This window comes from Cheilinus undulatus, linkage group 2 (assembly GCF_018320785.1).
Source record: "Cheilinus undulatus linkage group 2, ASM1832078v1, whole genome shotgun sequence".
Classification (NCBI taxonomy): Eukaryota; Metazoa; Chordata; class Actinopteri; order Labriformes; family Labridae; genus Cheilinus; species Cheilinus undulatus.
The window spans coordinates 9,940,619-9,968,056 of NC_054866.1; the positions used below are offsets into that span (position 1 = coordinate 9,940,619).

Below are 27,438 nucleotides of genomic sequence, written 5' to 3' on the forward strand. Positions count from 1 at the left end.
CTATGATCTCTGACTATGATTTGAACAGTTTATTACTTAGATGTAGAATAATTAACCTTGTTCTCCATTCATGTGTTATCTACACAGAAGCACAAGATGTCCTTCTGCATACCTGCATATCACTTTGTTTCAGTAAAATATCTCCCATGCAAGATTAACACTGAAAAACTACGAGTTATTCAAACTGTTGAAGGGCAGGATCAAATTTACCAAAATAAAACACAGGTAAAGCTAAGTCTTTATGGTTTAAGAATGCAGTTGTCAAAAAGCAGAAGTGGCTGTTACTTGTTGAAGCCAATATAAGATACTTATTTTCTATCAGTGATATGTGAGTGGACACCTTAAAAACAGCCTTACAACAGTGAAAGTTCCACATACTTCCTGTTATGCAATTCTTCCTTAAAGCCCCTTTAAAGTAAACTTCAGATGAAACACTGCCACATCTCTGCAGCCACAGTAATGTACAGTTTGACTTTAAATCATGAAAAAGAAGGAAAAGATACAGAATCAAACACAATGCAATACATGCAGACAATAATAATTTAAAAGTCAGATAATGAAGAAATGTGCAGGTTAAACCAAATAAACCCATATGGCAGGGGTTACCAGGTACATTTGCACAAGGGCCAGCTTTAGTCTGGACAGAAACTCTGGGGGCCGGACTTTCAAATACACCAAAATTAAATAAATATTTTGGTCTGAAAGAAATGTAATTGTAGTAGTATTAGATTTTCTTTCAAAACGCAGGGTGTTTTAGGAATTACTAGTGTGTTCTGTCCCCATTACTGTATCTATAATTCACCAGGCCACAAGGAGACAGGCTTGACAACAGAGTCGGCTGGGCCCCTGAAAATCCCAGAGAATGGGCCCTCCCCAATTGTGATTTAGTACTAGTATTAACTGATTTTTGAAACTTTTAACCCCTTTTTGATACTTATTGCCCCTTTTTGCCTCTTTAAACCAATTTTGCAAGATTTTAACACCTTTAAAACACTTTTCCTGCATGTTTTATCCCCTTTGTGCCACTCTTATCCATTTCCTCTTACTCCTCTTCATTACCTTTTCTGTCATTTGTAACCAATTGTTGATACTTTTTGCCCCTTTTTTTCTGTTTTACCAATTTTGCCACATTTTAACCTCTTTTCACAACTTTTTCTGCCAATTTTTGTCCTTTTTGCCACTCCATAACCCATTTTGCCACTTATCACCCATTTTTTCTACTCTCTAACCCCTTTTAGCCACTTTATCCAGTCATTTTTGCAGCACTTCTGCCAACCTTAACCCTTTTTTAAAATATCTACTAATCATTAAAGTAAATTTCAGTAAAAACAGATCAAATCCAAGTCTTTCTAAAACTATTTCAATATTATTTGTTTGTGGGATGGATTGAACAGCTGCAGACATTTAAAGCCAAAAGGATACTCTTAAAACCACATCTTCTTTTCTGAATTTAATGATCTTTCAGGGGCCAGACAGGAAGCTTTGGGGGGCCTGATATGGCTAAATCTAGTACCAAATCATGGTGCTGTGTTCTCTGGGGTCCCTGCTTTCTACAGCTGAGAGGCAGAATAGCTACAGATGCATTGTATTTAGACAGATTTACCCACAGTGGAGAAATATCATGGATTTTGAATGTCTGACAAAAACTAAATTACATTTTAGTCTAATTTTAGTCATCTTGATGAAAACTAAACTTACTTTTTGTCAGTTTTAGTCATCACAGATCTATTTTTTGTTAGTCTTAGTCTAGTTTTTGTCATGGAAAAAAAGGCTGTCGATTTAATAGTTTTAGTCGACGAAATTAACACTGGCTCAGCTTCTGTTCCCTTTGTGCTCCATATATGATCAGTCTTGCCTTAAGACTCCTCCGTGCCTCTTCAAAGACCAGCAGGTGTATGTCCCTGCTAACCTGACATGCAGGGGGCATCAAGGCATTTGGGAAAGACAGGGCTTTTAAAAATAATCTTGAAAGGTGATTGGATGAACGTTCTGTCTGTCACATTCATCAATCAAAGTTACAAAATGTAATGTAGCAGCACGCAGCTCTGCAACAAACCTACCAGTAAACACTACTGTAGTTTAGGAGCTGTGGATTATGATGTGTAACAAACAAAACAGCCTCTCTGCCAAGAGGAGCTTACAGTGTGGCTTTTTGCTCTTGTTTGAATAAATAAATGTGGTCCAGTTCTGATTAAAATGCCGATTTACCAATGCTACAGCCAAGCTAACCGCTCCACCAGCTCCCATTGTATACACAGACCCACACTACACCTCCTGCCCCTCTTCCCCTGTAACTCTTGCAAACTCATGCTAAAGCAGGTAAGCAGAAGAGCAGAAACATCTCTGTCATGAAAAGCTTCCAAAGCTGTTTGTTGCTCTTTTGTGTGTAAAGAAATGTGATAAAACTGCAGCTACTCCCAGAGCTAACACAGAGTCTGGCCAATCAGTCGGCGTTGCAAGGTCATGTCCCTGCATGAACCTGGGTAAATGAGGGGGAGGCACAGACAGTCCTTGTCGAGGTCCCCCCTGAACTCTGTCACCACTGCCCAATAAAAAATATTCACAATCATGGCCTGTATAGTTTCACAGTTTCAAGATCCCCTAAAACCAATTTTTTTTTTTTTTCAATTTAACCCACACTGGTAGATCTAAAATCTGTCTCAGTAGATATGGGTCAAATTTGACCTGAAAAGGCCTCAGTGGGCAAACATTTGTAGCACCTGTACAAAAGTGTTGAATTTTTCTGTATTTTATTTTTGCGTGTTCTGGATTATTTTTGGAAAAGTCATCAAATTTCAGGCTAAAAGAATGAGGTTTATGGTATTTTTACTTCTGTTAGATGTCAAAATGAGGCAAATTTGTCCCAAAACTTCAACCCCCTAATCAAAAGGAAAACTGGCCAATTTGTGGAGACACTTTGGAATAAATTGAAGGAAAACCACTTTTCTTTTTTTTCAGAAGAAGTGACAACATAAGACCAAACTTGGGCCTTCAAATACAATCCTGAGACAAAGTGGCAGTCAGTGCATTGGATAACACCATCGTCACCTAGGATGAAGAAAGCACCACAAAGCAAGTCCAAATTCAAGACGAGGTTTGCTGTTTTCTGTGTGATTAATAAGCCACTTTCTCTAAACTGCATGTGTTTTTGTTAGGTAACAGCAGAAACTCAGCCAAGAAGGAGTAAAGGCACATGGGGAGAGTCAAAAGCAGAGCCAGGTTCGGAGGTAGACAAAACACACCTGAGCCCACTTGTCAAATATTTGTATGTACTGATCATTTCTTGCCATCAAAATACACAAAACCTGGTGACAAAGCCCTCTGGTGATAGGCAAACATACAGCATCACACACTATTTTGTTTAAACTAGCCTATGGATCAACACACACTCACCAACCTTTGTTACTGGAAACTGCATCAAAACTCTGCCTTTTCAAGATAACTCTGTTTATTTGGTATAACGAGTAAAAATTTGGTGAATTCATAGCGCTAAATCACTGTCTTCTGTTTGTCCTATCAGAGCCGTCGCCAACGCTGCAAAACTTTAAACTGTGGCTTTGCTCTCCCACACACTGTTATAAATTGTAGCTGAAGAAAACTTCAGTACCCTGCCCTTCAAGAATTGCGTCATTGTCTAAAATTTCTTTACTGAATGACGGAAAACTGCTGTTGCCTGTGGGCACATCCAGTGCATTCAGACTTCCATTACTTTCTGTCAATTTTGCTATGATGCAGCTTGATGCCAATGTCAAAAAATGTTTTTATATCATTCTACATTCAGTACTGAATCATGATAAAGTGAAAACTGAATTTTAGAAATGTATTGTGACAAAAAAATGAAATTTCTAAATGACAAATATTTGGACCTTTGCAAAAACACTTGAAACCTAGTTCAGGTTCCTTTAATTTCTCTGGATCTTTTGTGAGATGTTTCTACACCATGACTGGAGTCTACCTATGGTAGATCAAATTGATTAGACATGATTTGGAAAGGCACGTTCCTATATATCAGAACAAAAACCAAGCCATGAGGTCAAAGGAACTGCCTGGAGAGCTCAGAGACAGGATTGTTGCACAGATCCAGGGAAGGCTACAAAAGAGAGTTTGTTGCCTTGAAGGTTCTCAGGGGCACAGTAGCCTCCATAATTCTCAAATGGAAGAAGTTTGGTACAACCAGGACTCTTCCAAGAGCCACCCAAACTGAACAATTAGGAGAAAGGGCCTTAATCAGAGAGGTGACCAAGAACCTGATGGTCCCTCTGAGAGTGCTTTCAGACAGACACGGATCTGGTTCTGGCTCTCGTTCTGTTCTGGAGTCTCAGAACCTTGGTTCTTTTTGGTGAACCAGACCGCATTCACACCATTTAAGCAGAAGTAAAGTGGGAGGACATGACAGACTTGTTTCACCACCTCCAGCTCCACTTTTGCCCAAGTCTTTCCTGCTGTCCTATTCCTTCTTCAGTTTCTTGAGTTAATTATTTGGTCTGGTGTTCAGGTGAATCCAACCTTCGCTATCTCTTCCACAAGTTCGGCATACAACTTGTCCCTCCTTGTACAACTCTCCAGCTCCACCTGGAATTCTGCCAATGCCCAGACTGCAAATTAAACATTTTTTCTACCCAGCAGACCACTTTTTCCCCATTTTCTGTTCAACTTCACAACCTAGAAAGTGACACGCCCACTGATGATGTCACCGTTCCCAAGAAAGAAACAGTTTTTTTTGGTTCCAGCTGAGAACAAACTTTTCAGGTTCAGAAACAATTTTTTCTTGGTTTGAACACGCCGGCCGGTTCAAAATTAGGTTCAGGAACTGGAACCGGCACATAGCCCTGCCAGTCTGAAATACCTATGACTGAGCTCCAGAGATCCTATGTGGAGATGGGACAAAGTTCCAAAAGGACAACCATCACTGCAGCCCTCTGCTGATCTGAGCTTATGGCAGAGCAGTTAGATAGAAGCCTCTCCTTAGTGCAAAACACATGACACCCTACTTGGAGTTTGCAAACACCCCCATGTGAAAGCCAAGCAGCCTTTTTTCCTTAGCCCCTGCTCCACACTTGTATCTAAGAAAAGCGAAAGCCCTCATAAAGATCCACTAGGGACTCTGGGAGGGTTTTTACCAGATGCCTTCCTGAAAAATAATATGATAAAATTATTTCAAATCATATATTTTACCAATTTTTAGAAGAATACATGCATGGACTTATATAAATGTAAAATAAGAACATGGTCACTTGGTGAAATTTATGCTAAAATCAGAATAATGTCCTGAAAATGTGGGTCTGTACCTAATTATTTTATTTAGTGATGTGTATTTACGGTCCAACAACGTGTCAAACATTTTCAGGAACAGTGTGGGTCCCTGTTCTCTGGCACCTTTTTTTGGGGATTGTGGGCTAAAAAGTTTGGGAAAAGAGTATACGCAAAGTTTTTTGTCGTATTGGCGTTTCATCCACATGGAAACAGTGTTTTGGGTGACTGTAAATGATACTTTTTGGAAATGGGTCCCAGAGCGCACAAATCCATAAATGACTTCCATTTTGTCTCTGTGGGGACAGCCAGCCGCATCTTTCTTGGAACAATTACGTCACACGTTGCGTAGCTCTCTTAAGACGCCTGTGGGGGTCTGGCCAAAACAACGATGGCAGGTAACACGGTTGTGTTTGTGCTGCAGAAGCTACTGAGCTTGTTATGGCTTTTACAGCAAAATCTGATGCTCCTTTATCACCACCGCAAAATGCACACACCATATGTTCTTAAATCCAACACGGGGAACAACCAGAAGGGCAACTAGAAGAAAGTTTGTGCCAGTTTTCTGTGATCTTCTTCTCTTTTGGTGCATTTCCGTGGCAGCAACACAGCGCCATGGACAGGCTTGGCATGTGCACTACAGCGCTTTCAGTTGTTTTCAGTGGTTCCGTGCTTTTCCGGATATTTCCTGAAACAATCCCATCTTTACAGAAAACTTTTTCAAAACGAAATGGCAATATATCGTTTTCGTCGCTGTGTGGACGGGGCCTGAACAACACAAGCTGATGACTTCAGCACTGCAGAACAGCAGCAGCTCATTGATGTCTCCTCAGATTCAACAATGCCATTGAGAGCCTTGGCCACTCTCTCTTCTTGTATCCTACACGTATGACGTTGTTTTTTTTTCTGCTGTTGCTGCAATTAAAACAAATCAAAGCTGGACATTGGAAATTGCCTGAGATTGTTAGTCTCACAGCTGCATTCAAGACTCAGGAGATCTGTAGCACCAAATAGCCCACAGTAGTCACTCAAACTATGGCAGGACTTACAAATCTTGTAAGTGTTTGTTAAGTTTGTATTTTCAGAGAACTGTTAATCTTCAGGGAGTTAGAATTTTAAAACTCAAAACCTCACTGAAACCTGTTGCTTTCATATTTTGTCTTTGCATACCTGCTAGATGGGGCAAATTTTTGCATTAACCCAGCGACAGAGGAGGAGGACTGGAGGGGTTTGTTGGTATGATTTTTGGCATAAGCAGAGGAAAATGACTGACTTACTTTAAGGGACCTGAGATGAAAATTAGAAAGGCCTTCTCCCCTCTAAAAAGTCGGCAAAAGCACTGCTGCTTAAACACTAATAATGAAGCAAAAAACCTTGGAGGTAATATTGGACAGAAATTTAAATTTCAAAAGCCACATCAATCAAATCACAAAATCTGCATTTTATCATCTTAAGAACATACCAAAAATTAGAGACTTTCTGTCAGCATCCGATGCAGAAAAAATAGTTCATGCATTTGTTTCAAGTAGACTGGACTACTGTAATAGTTTATTTACTGGCCTCCCAAAATCTTCTGTTCAATGGTTACAGCTTATTCAGAATACTGCTGCTAGAGTTCTGACCAGAACGAAAAAGTTTGAGCACATCAGTCCTGTCCTAAAATCCCTCCACAAAGCACTGAATGGCCTTGCTCCTTAGTACATCAGAGACATGCTGATAAGTTATACAACAGTTAGAAGTGGTCTGCAGGTAGCGGCCTTTTGACTGTTCCACATATAAGTTCCATGGCAGGAGAGGCTGCTTTCAGTTTTTATGCCCCTAGTAAATGGAACGCCCTGCCTGCAGACCTGAGAGGGGCTCCAACACTAAATACTTTAAAAAGCAGATTGAAAACGTTACTTTTTGCATCAATTTACAGTTAGATTTCACTGCCTGCTTTCAGTATGTGTGTTAGTGTGCATGTTGTGTAATCTAATCTGTGTGGATCATTTTGGTGTACATGTTGAGCTTTTACCTCTGCTCGGAATCTGTATATCTTGTTCCTAATTTGCAATACAATGATTGTTGCCATCACTTGTTTTTGACTGTGAAGCACATTGTGTAGCCCTGTGTATGAAATGTGCTATATAAATAAAGTTTGATTTGATTTGATGCTTCCATGACTGTTTTTACACATAACTAGCAGCATTTATGTCTACACGCAAGAGAAACTTTGGCATGGAGTCAAATGAAAAAGTTCTTTGACAGCACAAAACATGCCAAAGTCTTCAGGAGGTAGATTACTACAATTGCTTCATAACAAGGTCAAATTAAATCAAAGTCCTGATTCATGCACAGTCCTGATAAGAGTTATTGGTGTTGAAGGTAACCATTGACCTCCTAACCTGTTCTCCATGAGGGTGTCGCTTTGAGGCTAAGATCCACTGCCATGGATAGATGCTGCCTCCCCATACGTAGACCCATCCCTCCATCGGTCATTATAAAAACTCGGCTCGTGTTGGAGTTTTCCAGTCTCGTTATGAGCTCCACCAGGTAAGAAGAGCAGCTGCTGGATTTTTGAGGAGGAAGAGTTTCTTTTCCTTGTATCTTATATGTTTGATTGTTTATAGTTATAACTTTGGGATGATGATATTCCCCTTGTAGTCAGATTTTAACATTTATGAGTATTTGGATCATTCCTTCTTCCAGGTTGTCAGTAGAATCAGAGATACAGGTTGTTAGTTCTTTGACTGCGACTGACTTTACAGCCTGGATCAGGATTATGCAGCAGTTCAGAACAAATCTCCTTGAGCCCTCTTTCTTATTGTAACTAAGCCTAATCTGCACAGATTACAGGCTCTTTTAACAGGCAGCCATATGCTGAGTGAGATCTTACCTGGACAAATGCAAGGATAAGCGTACACGCTCAATAGCAGTGCACTTCAGCTACAAGATCTATTAGACGCACACTTCCATGATTTATCTGAGTTTGGTAAATTTCTTTGCATTGTAAAGACTTCTTTGAAATGTCATGTGTTATAACTGTTGCCCCCTTTCTCTGCTCCAGACCCCCATCATGAACTACCTGGCTCTCACTTTGGCCCTTCTGCTGGCCGTCGGTGAGTTCTGAATTCTTTGGTTCTGGAGAGTAAATGGGGCAGGGTGGTGTGGCGCTCTGCAGGAGTGCAGAAGGAGAGCAGAGTGGGCAGAGGAGGAAGATGCTGCGAGAGCACGGACAGCAGTTTGTTTGTCTGGGCTACTGTGCTAAAAGAAGCGGCCACCAGAGTACTGGGTGGAGTGGGGAAGGACAGGAGGCACGCACACTTTATCACAACTCTCTGCTGCAAAAATCAGGACATGGTGGGGGTGAAAAGGCTTCACCCCTCCCCCACTGCAGGCCTGACCAAACCGCTGGGCCATGGGACTAACATCAGGAGGCTACTGGACTGTTTACTGCTGACTGGACACAAGGCTGAGGCATTTTAGGGACCCCTACCAGTTTTTAGCTGTTTTCATTGCTCTAGCCTTTCTTTCTCCACACTTGTGTCATTATCCCTCATGTCAAACTTAAAACCAAAGGTGTTTGTGCCTTTGAGATTGTGGCAGTGATCTGTGGAGGCTTTTCAAAAGTGGCTCAAAACCATCTCTTTAAATTGGCCTCTGACCTCTTGATGTGATTTTGCACAGTCTGACTATTTCTGCTTTATCGTAGCTCTTTGTATGAATTTTTGTTGTCCTGCTCTTTAATGGCATTGTTGTGTAAAGAACTTTATGACTTGCTTTGTGAAAGGTGCAATATCAGACTAAATTAGGGTTGCCACCTTGGATTTGTTAAAAAAAGGGACACTTGACCAAATGTTTGGGATGGAGGGCTCGGGCATTATTACCAGTTCAGACTGACCAAATTAACATAAAATTTGGCTTGTTTTTTTCCGTGCTGGTGGCTTGCATGTATTTGCTCCATCTCCTTCCTCGTCAGTCGTCTCTCCTCCCATTTCAAATGAAGATGCTAAAACTTGGTGAAAAGAAGACCTCAGTGTGGACGTCTGCTAATTCAGCTTGCTGTCTCTCTTCGGTCAACTTTCCCTCCCTGCTTGCGTGAGCCGCTTTGAGCGCTGGGGCGCGTGCGTGTGACACACACATAGACGGGAAGAAAACAGAGACAATTTTAAATAGCCATAGAAGCACGGGGGACCTTTCTACACTACAGAACGAAGGAAATCAAATGAGGTTTTTGCATTTTCCCCAAAAAGCGGGACAAATTGTGTCCTGGGAGAGATTTTTTTTTTCCCGGGACAGCTGGTAAAGAAAGAGAACAATTCTGGGAAAAACGGGACAACTCTAGACTAAATACTTAATTTGTACCTGGCATCTTTTTAAGAGTTGACTGTTTTACCTTTTCCCTCCTCAGGCTCACAGGCTGCTCACATCCCTTCCATGACTGCTGAAGACATACCCGTATACATGCAACAGTTGAGGGAGGCTGTGGATCACCACTTGGCCCATGGTAAACAACGTATTGGCACAGCCCTGGAGGGGGTGATAAATCCTGAAATCAGGTAAAGTCAGGACAATTTTCCTGTGTAGTTTCACTTTCTATTATTCATACTTGCAGAAAAAAATTGTTTGCTGTATTGTTGTCATGAGGTGCCTTTTTAAAGCCTTTAGTTGCTCATTGTTGGTTTTATTTACAGTGTGCTTATATGGTGTTGCACCCCCTTTTGTTTTTCTCTCAGTGCTCAGGTCAAATCCCTTTTGCAAATGGTACAGGCAAACATCCAAGACAAGATCCAGGGAACTCAAGAAACTGTCCGAACCGTTTCTGATGCTGTCCGCACCACCGTAATGGAAGCCACAGCAGAAATGCGAGAATCCATTATGGCGGAAATTGATAACCTTAAATTACAGCTTGATCCCCACCGTGAAAAAGCACAAGAAGTTTTCAGCAGCCACCTGGAGCAGTACCAGACCATAGTTGGACCCATCGCTGAGGAATACCAAAGAAGGAGTGAAGCTGAAATGGCTGCCCTCAAGGCCAAGCTGGAGCCAATCGGGGAAAATCTGAGAGAACTAGTACCACGTAATGTGGAGGAAACCAAGAACGCCCTAATGCCTATTTTGGGATTTTTGAAGTCAAGGGGGGAAACATGGTTGCAGACAGCAAAGGAGCATGTTGGCCCCTACATCCAAGCATACAAGACTGAGATCAAGAACTTTGTAAGAAATACAAAGGAGAGGGCAGGACGGATCACAGATGAAGAGTGGACATCCCTGCGTGAGAAGGTCACAGCACACGGCCAAAAAATTGCTGAAAATCTCATGGAAATTAAGAGGGATATCTTTGGTTAGTCATCCCTAAATCCGCTCTACTCTGTTCTTTTAACCCCACCTTTCTATATCCAAAATCCATTCCACCTTCATCTCCATGACAACTTTCAACAAACCTTTGAATACACTCACACAACCACATGCTTCACTCTCTACATGTCAGGCCGAGCTTCTCTCATGTATGTGAATTTACCATCATGTGTCCGAATGATTCTATTGTGATGAGGAATAGATCAATAAACATCTGACTGTTATTACAACCATGATCTCTGGCTATGATTTGAATGGATGTATCACTTAGATCAGGGGTGTCAAACTCAATCACAGCAAGGGCCAGAGTCTGGATTCAGGACCACCCTTAGGGCCTAACAGGGTCACACTTTTAACCATAAACTGTCAACCTTGCTTCACCGGTAATAAAATATGAAAATCCCCCCAAAAAACAACTTAGTGCTGATGATAAATGATTTTGACATTTAAAAAGTTAAAAAGATAAGTTTAAAGGCTCCTACTCTGAGAAAAGAAAATGTATTAGTTCAAAAAGGTCAAAACATGAAATCAAAAAATTATGTTTTTTTTAATGGCAAATACTTTAGGAATAAGTCAATCATAAGCTTTAAAGGTCAAAATATGAAATAAAATCTGTAATCATTAAATTAAAAGTCAAAATATGATTCAAAATGTTAAATTGTGAGTCTAAAAGGCTTATGAAGTCAAAGTTTACTGTTGAAAATATGAGGTAAAATACAAAATAATTGTTTAAAAAGGTCAAAATATACTTCAAAAAGAACCCTGCATGATCAGACAAGTTTGTCTTGTTGGATAGATATTTGTATGTCTCAGATGTTTATTTAACTAAAATCCTCACTAAAAATCCCACATATCTACATCTTGAGTTCATATCAGCTCATAAACTCACCAGGAGACCGCCATGTTTTGATCCACATCACATTAGTGTGACATTACGGTTCCGCAGCGCTCCTCTCCTCGCTAAGCAGTGACTGTTTTTCAGACGGTTTTGTTGCTTGCAGCTGTTGCTGCCATGAGTTTGCTGCGCGTTGGTTTTGTCTCCTGCTGTCAAAGCTCTGTCATTCTTCTAAGTTTTACCTCAATAAAACTCCCTACAAGTGAGGAATTCACTATATAGTGGAGGTGTGCTTGGAGATTTTCAAAATAAAAGTATTATGTACATACGAACGAAGCTTCTCCAAAGAAATGCTGAAGTGGACTTTTAATTTGAAAGGCGCAATCAGGAAGTCCTTTCAGTTATCTTTACCTGAACCGTGTGGAAACAGAAAGCTTCATAAAGTAGTGATGTGCGATACCACTGATTTCCTTTCCGATCCGATACCAAGTAAAATTCAGGCTGGTATCGTCGATACTGATCCGATACCAATACTTTCCGTGAATTCTTAATCTTATTTTGATTCAGCCATGTGTGTAGACTCTTAAAACAGCCTACACTAAAACTAAAGAATTAATAGTTTTCATACACTTGCCATTATATATGAAAAGTTATGTGACTCATTGAAATTGCAAGTAAAATACATAATTTAATGAAAATAAAATAAATGTCATAATAACTGCGTAAGTTTGTCAATACCTGCATTTTAAAATATTCCATTAACCATCAGTCAAAAGAAATCAGACTGAAAATAGCACAAGTATTTTATAGATACAAAGTTATTATCAGTCTTATTTATAAAATGTTTTTCAATGTTACAATGTTACAATGTCATTTAGCAGACGCTTTTCTCCAAAGCGACGTACATTTGAGAGCGAGCAGTTGTATCTTTGTTTTTTAAAGCCCACAATGGCTGTTTTATTGCAAGAATTATGCATATTTTAGTAAGACCTAGCCTATGTCATGTGTTATAACAATAGTGTAATGTTTTTAGTATCTGTATCCCCTTTTGGTTATTTAAGGTAATTGAATTTCTGTAGTGTAGTTTGCCATCAGATCTGATTGGTTCATTTGGTCACATGACTTAGCTGAGTCACAGTAGGAGCTGTGGTTGGGAGACATTGCCATGCGGTCAGCCTGCTTCATCAGCTGCCTTTCTTTCCTTCCCCGTTCCTGAAAGCATCGCTTGTAAGTTTGTTTTTCACTTGTGGCTTATTATATTGATTCATCTCTGTTGTTTATGTTTCATATTGCCATAAATCAAAATTTAGAAGTGAGCTAATGATGCTGAGAGATAGCCGTACATGATGCTAGTTTTTTCCTATGCTAGTTTTGATAGCTTTAATTTGCATGTAGCACGGCTACTGATTTATGTTGAATTTATGACTGTTTGTAGTGTTTCAGTTATATATGAACCTAATTTCTGATTGATATTCTTGTACAGTAGATTTATGCAGCAGCTGTTTTGTATGCATGTATGATGTGTATTTAATTGCATCATATAACTGATACAGAATTATTTGTATTTTTCAGTTTTACAAAATGTAAACGAAAGAGAATGACAGCAACAGTAAAGACCTTGCAACTTTACTCCAGCTTCTGACGTCTCTTCAGTCTGTTAGCTATCTGTCGATTTGTGTACGGACAATCACACACATTGAGGACAGAATAGCCTATGTAATCCCCTTTAAATGTTTTACTTTACAGGTAACCTTACCTGACTAAATTTAGGCCTACTGAATGGATGTGAGGTGATCTCAGGGACAAAGATTTTACTCCAAGCTGAACTCATGCAGTTGTTTATTGTGGCATTTCTTAATTTCATTACTGATTTAATGACCATATTTATTAATGAACATTTGAATAGAATGGGATTCCGTAGCTTTAAGAATGCAGGGAACTCATGTTGTTTGACCATTAAAACAAAACCCAAGTCTAGTAGTCAGACGTATATATCACTTTCCCAAAATTCAGGGGCAGTGCTACACATCTCCAACAGCTCCTTATATATTATTATTTTATCCTATATATTATATCCTTATATTATTATTATATATTATTCTCTCTGTCTGCACCTGGATAGTGTCTGCCCGCAGCACTAAAGGACTCGAGTGACGTCTGTCTCGCCCTGGCAGCACCTGTCTCTCTCCTCTCCTGCTCTCTGGATCGCCTCATCATATTCTGTTTTATGATTCTCAGGTGTTTAACGGGGTTTGTGGTGTTGCCACAATACTTAACTGTCTTCTTACACACATCACGTGCCATATCGTTGCTGTTTGTGGTTCTGAAATGTCCACGTGCGACTGCGTTTTTAGCTAGCAGCATTGCGCTGTGAATCTGTGACGCTCTTACAGAGCCGTATACGCATGTGACTGACAGGCGAAAGAAGAAGTGGTTCCTACCAACTGGGAATGATACAACAAGTTCGTGATAGTTTTACTTTCCATTGTGTTCCTGATAATGGTAAACTATATATTTGTTCACAGTTGTTAAAATATCGATATTTTCACATGAGAATCGATTCTAGAACATAAATCTCTGGTATTGGAAGGATCGATATTTCAGTATCGATCCGCACATCACTTTCATAAAGAAGAGAAGTTCGGGGAACAACTTTATTAAACAGACGCATTTTAGCTCGTGGCCTTCATCTGGTTCATCACAAAAACAGATTTCAAACATTTTCTACCCATGTGGACATAAATACTTGCTACAACAAGGTAAATATGGCTCTGTATTTATCATTTTCCTGTCGAGATGGACAGATAACCGCTCATGGTGCAAATATAAAATAGAAGAGACCTCTAATTTTAGGGTCCTCCATGTGTGAGACGTGCTGCGTTTCTGAGATGTAGCCCTAACACTGGCTACCGCTCTGAAACAGGTTACTGCACAGGAGCAGTGAGGATCACACCACTGAACTGTGACGTCACCGTGCCAGCGCAGACCAAAACATGGCGGTCTCCTGGTTAATTTACAAAGTCAAATGACTCAAAATGCAGATATCTTGTGAGTTTTTTAGTTCAATAACTATATGAGAGATACAAATATCTATCCAACAAGATGAACTTGTCTGATCATGCAGAGTTCTTTGTAAAAATTAGAATTCTGAATCTTAAAGCACAAAGTTTTATACCAGAAGTCAAAATTAGGAGTTAAAATGCTCAAAGTAAGACATTTTTGTGACTTAATAAGAATATCTTAAATTCTCAAGGATAAGTTCACATTTTATACTTCTGCAGACCTCATAGTGATGGGCCAGTTAGCACAGTAACATGAGATCATGTTGCGGGTGGGATTTTACCGTTCCACGGGCTGGATTTGGACCCCGGGCCTTGAGTTTGACATCTGTGACTTGGATGTAGAGTAGTTTACCTTTTTACCCATTCATTAGTTTTCTACGCTGAAGCCCACCTAAGCCCGATGATGGCTTTTTAACCTTTATGCTGTCCTCGAGTTTGGCTCGTTTTCAAGCGTTTTTACTGAATAAATTTGGGATTCATTGATGTAGTTGCCTAAGAATAACATGGATGTTTCCTACAACACATAGTCCAAAAAGGTTCATTATGTCTGTGCTTAATGATATACTTTTACTTTCGTCTATAACAGACAAAAAAAGTTTTGAGTTCATACCTTTACACGTTCGACCTTTCCGTTTCCATCAGAAGTGTCACCTGATGGTAGTGTGACGTGTCCTTATCAGCTGAGGGTGTGAACTAAAAGCTTTTTTGTCTGTTATAGATGAAAGTATAAGTATTTCCTACAACACACTTTGAAAACACCCTGGATCAGCTTTTCATAAACTTCAGTATTCTATGACAACAACACTGAGACAACAGATTACTTTGACTTTCAAAGGTTTATTTGCTGTTGTGCATTTATGTAAACAATAAAATAAATACTTTAAAAATGAGCAGTTATCACATACAGAGCAGAGCAGAGTCGAGTGGTGCTTCTGACATGCACCATGAACGGATCACAGTACAATCTGAGGAAAGCAGAGCATTGACTAAAGAGTTCAAGAGTAGAGTTGGACTGCAAAGACGTGGAAACTGCAGGTAAGAAAAAGAGAAAGTGTTGTGAAGTTTTTGTAACGTGTCATTGATTTAATACGTGGGTTCATCTGCAACTCTGTTACTACCAACAATAATCAGTCCTGGCTTTTGTAAAGTAGTTGCTGTTTGCACCGATGCCTATTTGCATGTGAGGAGAACATTACATTTACATTTACATTACATACATTTTTTTTTACATGCTCACAAATAGGATACAAACACCCAGGGTGCTATTGCTTTGCAAATCAATCTGCTTGATTTACCCTGTGCACATGTGCCATGGATTAGCTATCTTTTCCTGTCATTTGCACAGGTTTAGGGAGTGCAAAAAGCAGTGCAATTCTTTTGTGTTTTTGACTCTATATATTTATCTTTTTTTCTTAGGCTTGGCTCTTTTGCTCTTCCATTGTTTACTTAACTTCAATATATGACTATATGAGCAGAAATGACAGAAAAATAAAAAATCGACGTTTTCTTAATCATATTTTTGTTTCATAAACATGGAATTTCAGTGCAAATGCTTTCAGATAAATTAACATGCACTGAAAGTGTTTGTGGGGTCACAAAGTACAGTTAATGAGCTGCTGTCATTTATTTATATCAATCAGGTATCTGCAAAATCACTCACATTTTTGGGTTCCCTGTCTGCTCTGACACTAACGGCTCCACTAAAAGGTCAGTTCTAAAGGGGGCTTATAACTCTGACCTGGTAGTTTTTGGTTTCAGTGAAATAATTTTGTTTCTGTGTGTAAATTAAAATAATATAAGCATCCAATATAAAACTAGGATGTTTGGAAAAGCTGTGTTAAAAACTCTCCACTCTGTTTAACAGCGCTTGGGAAATACTCAAGATAAAGTAGGGAGGCTAATAATTATGTCCTTATGTGTGTTGTCATTTTTGGAAGTGTTATATTTTTCCAATATGACAGAGCTCCAGTTACTCTTGAAGATCTATGAAGAATATACACTATACATCCTTAAGGAACACCTAAAGTTACAGGTGGACACTCTAACTCAGTGGATAACTTCCCTCATGGTGTAAATGTGTCTAACAAAAAAACAACAATCCATTGGAAACATAATCAAAAGAGCCCCAACAGGGATCACTGTACAACAGGCCATATGCAAACACATCTAAACACTTTTCCCAGGGGCATGATGGGGAACTTCCCCCTAACATCCACCCAGATTTTAAAATGCAGTTTAAAATTACACTTAAGGGGTTCAAATCAGCTCAGAAATGTTAAACCCTGAGATATCAACACTCCAGTTTTGCTGTTTGTGGATCTGATGAGGAATCACTTCGTGCTTCTGTGCAGTCAACAGAGGTGGAAAAAGTACAACAGTATTGTTCTCAAGTAAAAAGTACAGTTATTCTGGTTAAAACTTAAGTTAAAGTAAAAGTACCGATTTAAAAATGTACTCCAAAAGGTACAAGTACCCCCCAAAACATACCGAGTTACAATATTTTTTTTCGGAGGAGTCTTATTTTTTCAAGTAAGAATTAACAGAGTTACAAGTCATCTCAAAAGAGCCACATGTGAATGCTGATTTACGTAAGTATGTCCAGAATGCTGCTGCTAGCGCTAAAAAGTGTAGCACATCCATTTTAAAAGTCCTAAAATTTTAAAACTTGTTTTTAAAATACTCCATCGCTTGCTTACTACTCGCTTCCTATTTATCTGAACTTTTAATCCTCTACAATCCAACACTCTCATCACTCTCATCACCCTTTTTCAGTTTGTAGTGGACATTCTGAGCAGTAATAATCACATTCAAGATGACGGAATCAGTTGCCCCCTCACATTAGATCTGCCAACTCACCAGGTTTGTTTGAATCAGTTTAAAGTGCTATTTTTCTTTCCTTGACCTATGACTCAAATTAGACTGTTCTCTTATACCTCTTTCTATTAACACAACATTCCCAGTGTTAACATCTTCTCACAGTCTCTGTTTATTGAGCTGTTTTGTATGTACATGTTTATTTGTATCGAGCCTTTCTCTATAAAGCACTTTGGTTGGCTCATGCTGTTTTTAAATGTGCTATATAACAAATTTGATTCTGACTGGTTCTGTATATTCATAGGAAGAAAGAAAATGTTGCCTTCTCTGTATCAGGTTAATGATTGTCATTAATACGTGGAAATCACTTGATGCCAAGTGGTTTGTGTTCCTTGCGTAACATTTGTTCCAGCCGCCCACATACAAACTCATGTCATCAATGTGTAACAAAAGCTGGAAAAACATCGAAAGCGTCAATAGAAATGCTTCCTAAAAGCACTGTTGATTTCTGTAAAAATAGGTGTCATTAAAAAATATCTCAACAGAATCCTTTTATAACATTGCACCACCTCAGCCTGTACACAGTTAACAGTCGAAAAAACACAGTGTTTCACAGATAGAAATGACGAGTTGAGGGGGGTTTCTTTTCATCTACCAAGGAGGAGGATGGATAGTTTTAAGTTAGGGGTGTCAAACTCAAGGCCCATGGGCAAAATCAAGCCTGTGGACACTTATACCGGGCCAGCAAAATTATGTCATATTATCATTAAAAAAGATATATTTATAGGTCATTATTTTGAATTTTATCTCAGGTTTTAACCTTTTTAACTCCTAACTTTGACTTGCAATCCCGTATTTTGACCTTTTAGTCATCTTGCTCTCTGTCCCTGCTCTTCACCTCCATCATCCTCACCTTGCTCTGTATCCCTGCTTTCTTCACCTCTCTTATCCTCACCTTGACCTCCATCCCTGCCTCGTTCACCTCCATCATACTCACTTTTTCTATGTCCCTGCTTTCTTTACCTCCATCATTCTCTTCTTGCTCTTTGTCCTTGCCATCTTCTCCTCTATCTTCTCTTCCTGCTCTCTGTCCCTGCTTTCTTCACCTCCATTGTTCTCTTTTTTCTTTGTATTGCTGCTTTCTTCTCCTCCATCATCCTCTTCTGCTTTCTTCACCTCCATCACCCTCATTTTGCTCTCTGTCCCTGTTTTCCTCACCGCCATCATCCTCATCTTGTTCTTTGTCCTTTTCATTTTTCTCCTCCATCATCCTCTTCTTGCTCTCTGTCCTGGCTTTCTTCACATCCATCATCCTCAACTTGCTTTCCATTGCCGCTTTCTTCTCCTCCGTTGTCTTCTTCTGGCTCACTGCTTTCTTCTCCTCCATCATCCTCTCCTTGCTTTCTGTCCACTGTCAATATATATTCAGAAAAGTCTACAGTACTATAAATGTATTTCTTTACTTCTGTATTTGATGCAAACTTCAGTCTGTTGACCATGTCATGTAGTCACTTTTGATTCAATAGTGATCCTTATTATTAAAAAAGTCAAATTTATAGAACACACAGGCTTCTCAAGCACCCTCCCACCATCACCTACATGGGCCCGGATCTCCTTTTTGCTCCTTGTGCTACACCTACACTTCTACCTACTCCTCTTCAGACACACTCAATTTTGTTTATTTTTGTATGTTGTTTTAGATTTTTATATTGTTCAAAATACGGTTATTCATTCAAATAAACTACAAGTTAAAAATAGTTACATAAGTTTTAATCAGGCGCTTGTTGTCTCAGGCCACTTTGTAATCTAAAGTCGGTTTCATTGTCATTTTATCAGCCTGTGACACAACTATAATGGTTTAGATTATTGCAGAAAAATCATTGTCAGAAGTATGTCCAAAACAAAATGAGACAAGTTAGAAATTTCTTTAAAAGCACAAAAAATGTTCAAACCTTCTTGATACGTATTACTCATAGATAGAGGCAGATTGAACCACCGATTTTAATACATAAACCTCTACTAAAGTCCTGATTCATGTTTGGTGCTGATAAGGACTGTTGGTGTTTGTGCTCTGGTTGATTGTTTGCCCTGTAGGTGACCATTGAACTCCCAACCCACTCTCCATGAGGGTGAGGGTTTGAGGCTGAGGTCCACTGCCATGGGGACACGCTGTCTCCACATCCGTAGACCCATCCCTCCATCGGTCACCATAAAAACTCTGCTGATGCTGAAGTTCTCCAGTCCTGTCACAAGCTCCACCAGGTAAGAAGAGCAGCTGTTGTTACTGTTACTGTGTTTTTGAGGAGGAAGGAAAAATACTTCAGAACAGCTTTATTTCTGTCTCTCCATTAGCTTGTGAAATATTAACCCCTGTGTCACTGATGGATTTGATTGTATGTAGCTGTAACTTTGATAATGTTCATCTTGCAGTTGAATTTTAGCACTATTTCAATGATTCCTGCTTCCAGATGATGAGTAGGATCAGAGATACAGGCTGTTAATTATTTGACTGTGATTGAACTTTACAGCCTGGATCAGGATGAAGCATTTTGAGCTCTGTCTCTCATTGTAACCGGGCCTTTTAGACACACACACTTCCATTATTTATCTGAGTGTTGCTCATTTCTTTGCATTGTAAAAACTTCTTTGTGTTTGCTGAATTTTACAATAACCATTTTCCCTTTTTCTCCTCTCCAGACCGCCATCATGAAGTACCTGTCTCTTGCTCTCGCCCTCCTGCTGGCTGTCGGTGAGTTCTGAATTCTTTGGTTCTGGAGCGTAAACAAAGAGTCTTTACCTGTATGAACATCTTAGTTCATCATAACATGATAGTTCAAATAATTCTACCTGGAACCTTCTTTACAGAAGAGGATAAGTTAAACCCGTGAAGGAAAAAACATTAAAGGGCAAATCAAGAATAAAATAAAAATTTCTAGACTAAAGTTGAAATGCAATTTCAAGAAAAAAGTCGAAACTTGCTAGTACAAACAGTGGATTAGTGAGTGTATAAGAGCTAAATAGACAGAATGTCTATGTTATATCCAATTGTGAACTATAGCTTCACATGTTAATCAATATAAGGCATTTTTTAGAGAAAATTATAATTCTCTGCTGCTGTCTTAAACACTTGAACATTAACAGGAGATAACCTGTAGTGATGCAGGGGTGACAGACTGAACCTCAACACCTAATTGGAGAGCAAAAGAAGATTGATCACTAGTTTATTGATCATGGACAGTACGTGTGGTTCTTTGGAAACTCTAGTTAAAAGTATGCGTACATGAAGCCATAGAGCACTATGTTACATTTTTGTATGGAATTTAGAAAATAAACATGTTTTTATTGCTGCTGTCATGCAGCAGCTTCATGCCTACCTTCAGAAATGTCTGCATTTGTTTAAACTGATTTTGCTTATCCTGTGTGATTGCATCACATTACTATATTTTATAAACTACAACAAACAGCCGATCTTAGACACTGTGTTTCTGAGCTAACAGAGGAAGAATCACTGTTGTTAAATCCAGTTCTGAAGTAAAGGGCATTCAGAGCAGTGTTGTAGTCAGGCCACCAAACCTCGAGTCCCGAGTCCTGAGTGTTCAAGTCTGATGCACCAAAGAAAAATCAGAGGTTAGTCCAAGTTGAGTCCCCACTACATATGTTCAAGTCCTAGACGACACCCTAGTACCTAAAACCCAATAAAAATTAAATTATTAATCATTTTAAGCCAATCCAGCATCCAAGGTGGGCTACATTGATGTGTTAATTAATTTATGATTGTCTTCAACTTTTAATTTTAAAGGACTAGTGGAGCTGTTTACAACAACTGTGCACGAATAAAACCAAACATCTAAAGATCAGTGGTTGAGTGGCCTTAGAGACAGAGTTCATTTTGGCAACTGTTTTTGTTCTGGTCTTTGGACAAAAATATGTTAAGTTTTAGTCACATTTTAGTCATTTCTGTCCTTTTTAGTTTTAGTCTAGTTTTAGTCGACAAAAACTCCAAAACATTTTAGTCTAGTTTTAGTCCATATAAAGTCCTCACATTTTAGTCTGAACTTTTAGTACAAGCATTTATTTTCTTGCCTAAATCTGGTACCAAATCATGGTAGTGTGTTCTCTGCACTCTGCCAAACCTGGGGTCCCTGCTTTCTACAGCTGAGAGGAAGAATAGATACAGATGCATTTGCATTTTGACAGATTTACCCGCAGTGGAGAAATATCACAGATCAGCGAAAGTCTAACAAAAACTAAATTACATTTTAGTTTAGTTTTGGTCAGTTTTAGTCATCACAGATCTATTTTCGTTAGCTTCAGTCTAGTTTTGTCATGGAAAAAAGGCTGCCAATGAATAGTTTTAGTCGTAGTTTTAGTCAACGAAATTAGCACTGGCCAGGATGCTAGGATATACAGCATAACAGATTGGAACAGTTTCTCTGTGGAGTTTAGGGAGTCTTTGGTAAAAATGGGCCAAAAGATGTTGCCTCAAACCAATGCACAATTGAAAACTTTAGAATCATTTTATTTTTTACCTAGAAAACCTCTTCTTTCTTGGTCACTATTTTCCCATGGCTTTGGCTACTAGTTTTGCTCTCTTTCATTGCATAGTCACAAAACAACACAGGCTTTCAGGGTATGAAATAAAATGCTTTTTAAATTTTTGGGAGTAAAAATGTTTGAGCCAACGTTGCTTTGTGGTCCATTTTTACAAAAAGAACGCACTAAATTCTAGGGAGAAACTGTACCCACCTGTTACAGTGTACAGCCTAGCTTCCTGGCCGGCACCACAGACAATTATATACGTAGACACCTCACTGACTGTGTTTGCCCACTGCAGCTATACGTCAGCATGTCCGCCATATTTCCAGAGGCAAGACCGTTCCATAAACAAATTCAAGTATATAGGGGATGAAGGGTTTTGTTATTGTTTGAAATGTTATTCCATGCCATCTTGTCAGCCCCATGCAGCACAGGAGTGAGGCATCTTGCCCAGGAATGCCTCTGGCAAAATGACGGCGGCGTTGACGTACGGCCCACTGGCCAATGGGGTGTCTACGTATATAATGTCTATGGCCGACACAACCAGCAAGTCCATCTTAAAGAGGCATTGCTCACTGAAATCACAGGATGCTACGTATCTCATTTGATTGAACGTCTTGACATTTTTGTTGGGGGGCTAAGCGCACAATCACAAATGCCATCACAGCCATGCTAATAATGGATCTGAGTTTATCCCTGTTAGTAAGATTAATCTTGACAGCCCTAATATCTTCTTAAGTGCAATTTATTTTCCTGCCATCTTCTTAGAGTCTTTGTTTTTTTTTTTTCTCTATATCTTTTGTTTTATTTCCTCTACAGGCTCCCGGGCTGCGCCCATGTCTTTTGATGATGCACCCTCAGCATTAAACCATGCTAGGAGTGTTATGAATATGTACCTGGACATTGTCAAAGACAGTACCCTCAGAGCTCTGGAACAGATTGACCATGCTGAAACCAGGTAATGCCATGTCTTTTATTCTCCAGTCCCACTGTGGTTAACATCTCTTTGCATGATATCCCTTCATATAGTCCTGTAGACTTCTGTTACTCATGGAGGATTTTTTTACAGTATGCTTAAATAGTGTGGCATTTCCTCTTTCAGGGACATGCTGAAAAATCATGTGCAGAACACATACCAGAGGATCAAGGACACTCAGGAAACCACGTCCAGCCTATGATGACTGGCGGTGCTCTTGCCACTGCGATCGAAGCCACAAGAGACATGCGTCAATCTATCGCGCAAGAAATCGAAAGCCTGAAAACTGATCTTGAGCCCAAACGTGAACACCTGCGCCAAGTTGTCCAGCAGCACATGGACCAGTACCGTGCCATGATCGAGCCCATTGCCCAGGAGTACCAGAAAAGGCACGAAGCTGAAATGGAACCCGTGAGGGCCAGGCTGGAGCCAGTCATGGGAGAGCTTAAAGAAAAAATAACAACCAACTGGGAGGAGACCAAGGGTGCCCTGATGCCCATCATCGAGTCTGTGAGGGCCAAGGGTCAAACATGGTTGCAGGCCGCAAAGGAGAGTGCTGGCCCTTACGTCCAAGAATACAAGGAGCAAATCAAGAACTACATGACAGGTGCAATGGAGCAGGCTCGTAACATCAACGCTGAAGACTTGCGCGGGAAGGTTGCACCAAAGGCCCAGGTAGTAGCTGGAAAACTCAAGGAAATCATGGAAGACATTGTTGCTGCCATCAACAAGGCCTAAATCTTCTACCTTGGTTCCTTTTCCCCATCTGTCCAAAATCCATTCCACCTTCCTTTCCATTCCAGCTTCCCCGACAAAAGCCTCCCAAAATGAAGCTAACTCCTGTCTCATGAAGCACAACGGCGAGACTCTAATGCTTTCTCCCATGCAAACATCTTACTTTGTTTGACATGCAGGCATTAATACACTCACACACTCACATGCTTCACTATTCATGTCATGGCATATTGCTCTCATGTGTGTGAATTCACCATCAAGTGTCTGAACCTCTGTGTGATGATTGAAAAACAGATCAATAAACATCTGACTGTTTTTACAACTATGATCTCTGACTATGATTTGAACAGTTTATTACTTAGATGTAGAATAATTAACCTTGTTCTCCATTCATGTATTATCTACACAGAAGCACAAGATGTCCTTCTGCATACCTGCATAATCACTTTGTTTCAGTAAAATATCTCCCATGCAAGATTAACACTGAAAAACTACGAGTTATTCAAACTGTTGAAGGGCAGGATCAAATTTACCAAAATAAAACACAGGTAAAGCTAAGTCTTTATGGTTTAAGAATGCAGTTGTCAAAAAGCAGAAGTGGCTGTTACTTGTTGAAGCCAATATAAGATACTTATTTTCTATCAGTGATATGTGAGTGGACACCTTAAAAACAGCCTTACAACAGTGAAAGTTCCACATACTTCCTGTTATGCAATTCTTCCTTAAAGCCCCTTTAAAGTAAACTTCAGATGAAACACTGCCACATCTCTGCAGCCACAGTAATGTACAGTTTGACTTTAAATCATGAAAAAGAAGGAAAAGATACAGAATCAAACACAATGCAATACATGCAGACAATAATAATTTAAAAGTCAGATAATGAAGAAATGTGCAGGTTAAACCAAATAAACCCATATGGCAGGGGTTACCAGGTACATTTGCACAAGGGCCAGCTTTAGTCTGGACAGAAACTCTGGGGGCCGGACTTTCAAATACACCAAAATTAAATAAATATTTTGGTCTGAAAGAAATGTAATTGTAGTAGTATTAGATTTTCTTTCAAAACGCAGGGTGTTTTAGGAATTACTAGTGTGTTCTGTCCCATTACTGTATCTATAATTCACCAGGCCACAAGGAGACAGGCTTGACAACAGAGTCGGCTGGGCCCCTGAAAATCCCAGAGAATGGGCCCTCCCCAATTGTGATTTAGTACTAGTATTAACTGATTTTTGAAACTTTTAACCCCTTTTTGATACTTATTGCCCCTTTTTGCCTCTTTAAACCAATTTTGCAAGATTTTAACACCTTTAAAACACTTTTCCTGCATGTTTTATCCCCTTTGTGCCACTCTTATCCATTTCCTCTTACTCCTCTTCATTACCTTTTCTGTCATTTGTAACCAATTGTTGATACTTTTGCCTTTTTCTGTTTTACCAATTTTGCCACATTTTAACCTCTTTTCACAACTTTTTCTGCCAATTTTTGTCCTTTTTGCCACTCCATAACCCATTTTGCCACTTATCACCCATTTTTTCTACTCTCTAACCCCTTTTAGCCACTTTATCCAGTCATTTTTGCAGCACTTCTGCCAACCTTAACCCTTTTAAAATATCTACTAATCATTAAAGTAAATTTCAGTAAAACAGATCAAATCCAAGTCTTTCTAAAACTATTTCAATATTATTTGTTTGTGGGATGGATTGAACAGCTGCAGACATTTAAAGCCAAAGGATACTCTTAAAACCACATCTTCTTTTCTGAATTTAATGATCTTTCAGGGGCCAGACAGGAAGCTTTGGGGGCCTGATATGGCTAAATCTAGTACCAAATCATGGTGCTGTGTTCTCTGGGGTCCTGCTTTCTACAGCTGAGAGGCAGAATAGCTACAGATGCATTGTATTTAGACAGATTTACCCACAGTGGAGAAATATCATGGATTTTGAATGTCTGACAAAACTAAATTACATTTTAGTCTAATTTTAGTCATCTTGATGAAAACTAAACTTACTTTTTGTCAGTTTTAGTCATCACAGATCTATTTTTTGTTAGTCTTAGTCTAGTTTTTGTCATGGAAAAAAAGGCTGTCGACGAATAGTTTTAGTCGACGAAATTAACACTGGCTCAGCTTCTGTTCCCTTTGTGCTCCATATATGATCAGTCTTGCCTTAAGACTCCTCCGTGCCTCTTCAAAGACCAGCAGGTGTATGTCCCTGCTAACCTGACATGCAGGGGGCATCAAGGCATTTGGGAAAGACAGGGCTTTTAAAAATAATCTTGAAAGGTGATTGGATGAACGTTCTGTCTGTCACATTCATCAATCAAAGTTACAAAATGTAATGTAGCAGCACGCAGCTCTGCAACAAACCTACCAGTAAACACTACTGTAGTTTAGGAGCTGTGGATTATGATGTGTAACAAACAAAACAGCCTCTCTGCCAAGAGGAGCTTACAGTGTGGCTTTTTGCTCTTGTTTGAATAAATAAATGTGGTCCAGTTCTGATTAAAATGCCGATTTACCAATGCTACAGCCAAGCTAACCGCTCCACCAGCTCCCATTGTATACACAGACCCACACTACACCTCCTGCCCCTCTTCCCCTGTAACTCTTGCAAACTCATGCTAAAGCAGGTAAGCAGAAGAGCAGAAACATCTCTGTCATGAAAAGCTTCCAAAGCTGTTTGTTGCTCTTTTGTGTGTAAAGAAATGTGATAAAACTGCAGCTACTCCCAGAGCTAACACAGAGTCTGGCCAATCAGTCGGCGTTGCAAGGTCATGTCCCTGCATGAACCTGGGTAAATGAGGGGGAGGCACAGACAGTCCTTGTCGAGGTCCCCCCTGAACTCTGTCACCACTGCCCAATAAAAAATATTCACAATCATGGCCTGTATAGTTTCACAGTTTCAAGATCCCCTAAAACCAATTTTTTTTTTTTTTCAATTTAACCCACACTGGTAGATCTAAAATCTGTCTCAGTAGATATGGGTCAAATTTGACCTGAAAAGGCCTCAGTGGGCAAACATTTGTAGCACCTGTACAAAAGTGTTGAATTTTTCTGTATTTTATTTTTGCGTGTTCTGGATTATTTTTGGAAAAGTCATCAAATTTCAGGCTAAAAGAATGAGGTTTAGGGTATTTTTACTTCTGTTAGATGTCAAAATGAGGCAAATTTGTCCCAAAACTTCAACCCCCTAATCAAAAGGAAAACTGGCCAATTTGTGGAGACACTTTGGAATAAATTGAAGGAAAACCACTTTTCTTTTTTTTCAGAAGAAGTGACAACATAAGACCAAACTTGGGCCTTCAAATACAATCCTGAGACAAAGTGGCAGTCAGTGCATTGGATAACACCATCGTCACCTAGGATGAAGAAAGCACCACAAAGCAAGTCCAAATTCAAGACGAGGTTTGCTGTTTTCTGTGTGATTAATAAGCCACTTTCTCTAAACTGCATGTGTTTTTGTTAGGTAACAGCAGAAACTCAGCCAAGAAGGAGTAAAGGCACATGGGGAGAGTCAAAAGCAGAGCCAGGTTCGGAGGTAGACAAAACACACCTGAGCCCACTTGTCAAATATTTGTATGTACTGATCATTTCTTGCCATCAAAATACACAAAACCTGGTGACAAAGCCCTCTGGTGATAGGCAAACATACAGCATCACACACTATTTTGTTTAAACTAGCCTATGGATCAACACACACTCACCAACCTTTGTTACTGGAAACTGCATCAAAACTCTGCCTTTTCAAGATAACTCTGTTTATTTGGTATAACGAGTAAAAATTTGGTGAATTCATAGCGCTAAATCACTGTCTTCTGTTTGTCCTATCAGAGCCGTTCGCCAACGCTGCAAAACTTTAAACTGTGGCTTTGCTCTCCCACACACTGTTATAAAT

General features: G+C 39.5%; 1 protein-coding gene and 1 pseudogene across 1 annotated transcript; both read left to right on the forward strand.

Annotated features, from left to right (window-relative positions):
• The first annotated feature begins 2,196 nt into the window (after positions 1 to 2,196).
• On the forward strand, positions 2,197 to 10,800 carry LOC121522191 (apolipoprotein A-I-like). The gene is made up of 5 exons (XM_041806335.1): positions 2,197 to 2,319; positions 3,156 to 3,227; positions 8,297 to 8,348; positions 9,641 to 9,788; positions 9,966 to 10,800. The coding sequence occupies exons 1-5, from the start codon at positions 2,197 to 2,199 to the stop codon at positions 10,576 to 10,578; spliced, it is 1,008 nt and encodes a 335-aa protein (XP_041662269.1). The 3' UTR covers positions 10,579 to 10,800.
• An 8,655-nt stretch (positions 10,801 to 19,455) lies between these two features.
• Positions 19,456 to 23,867, forward strand: LOC121515277 (annotated as a pseudogene).
• The last annotated feature ends 3,571 nt before the right edge of the window (positions 23,868 to 27,438 follow it).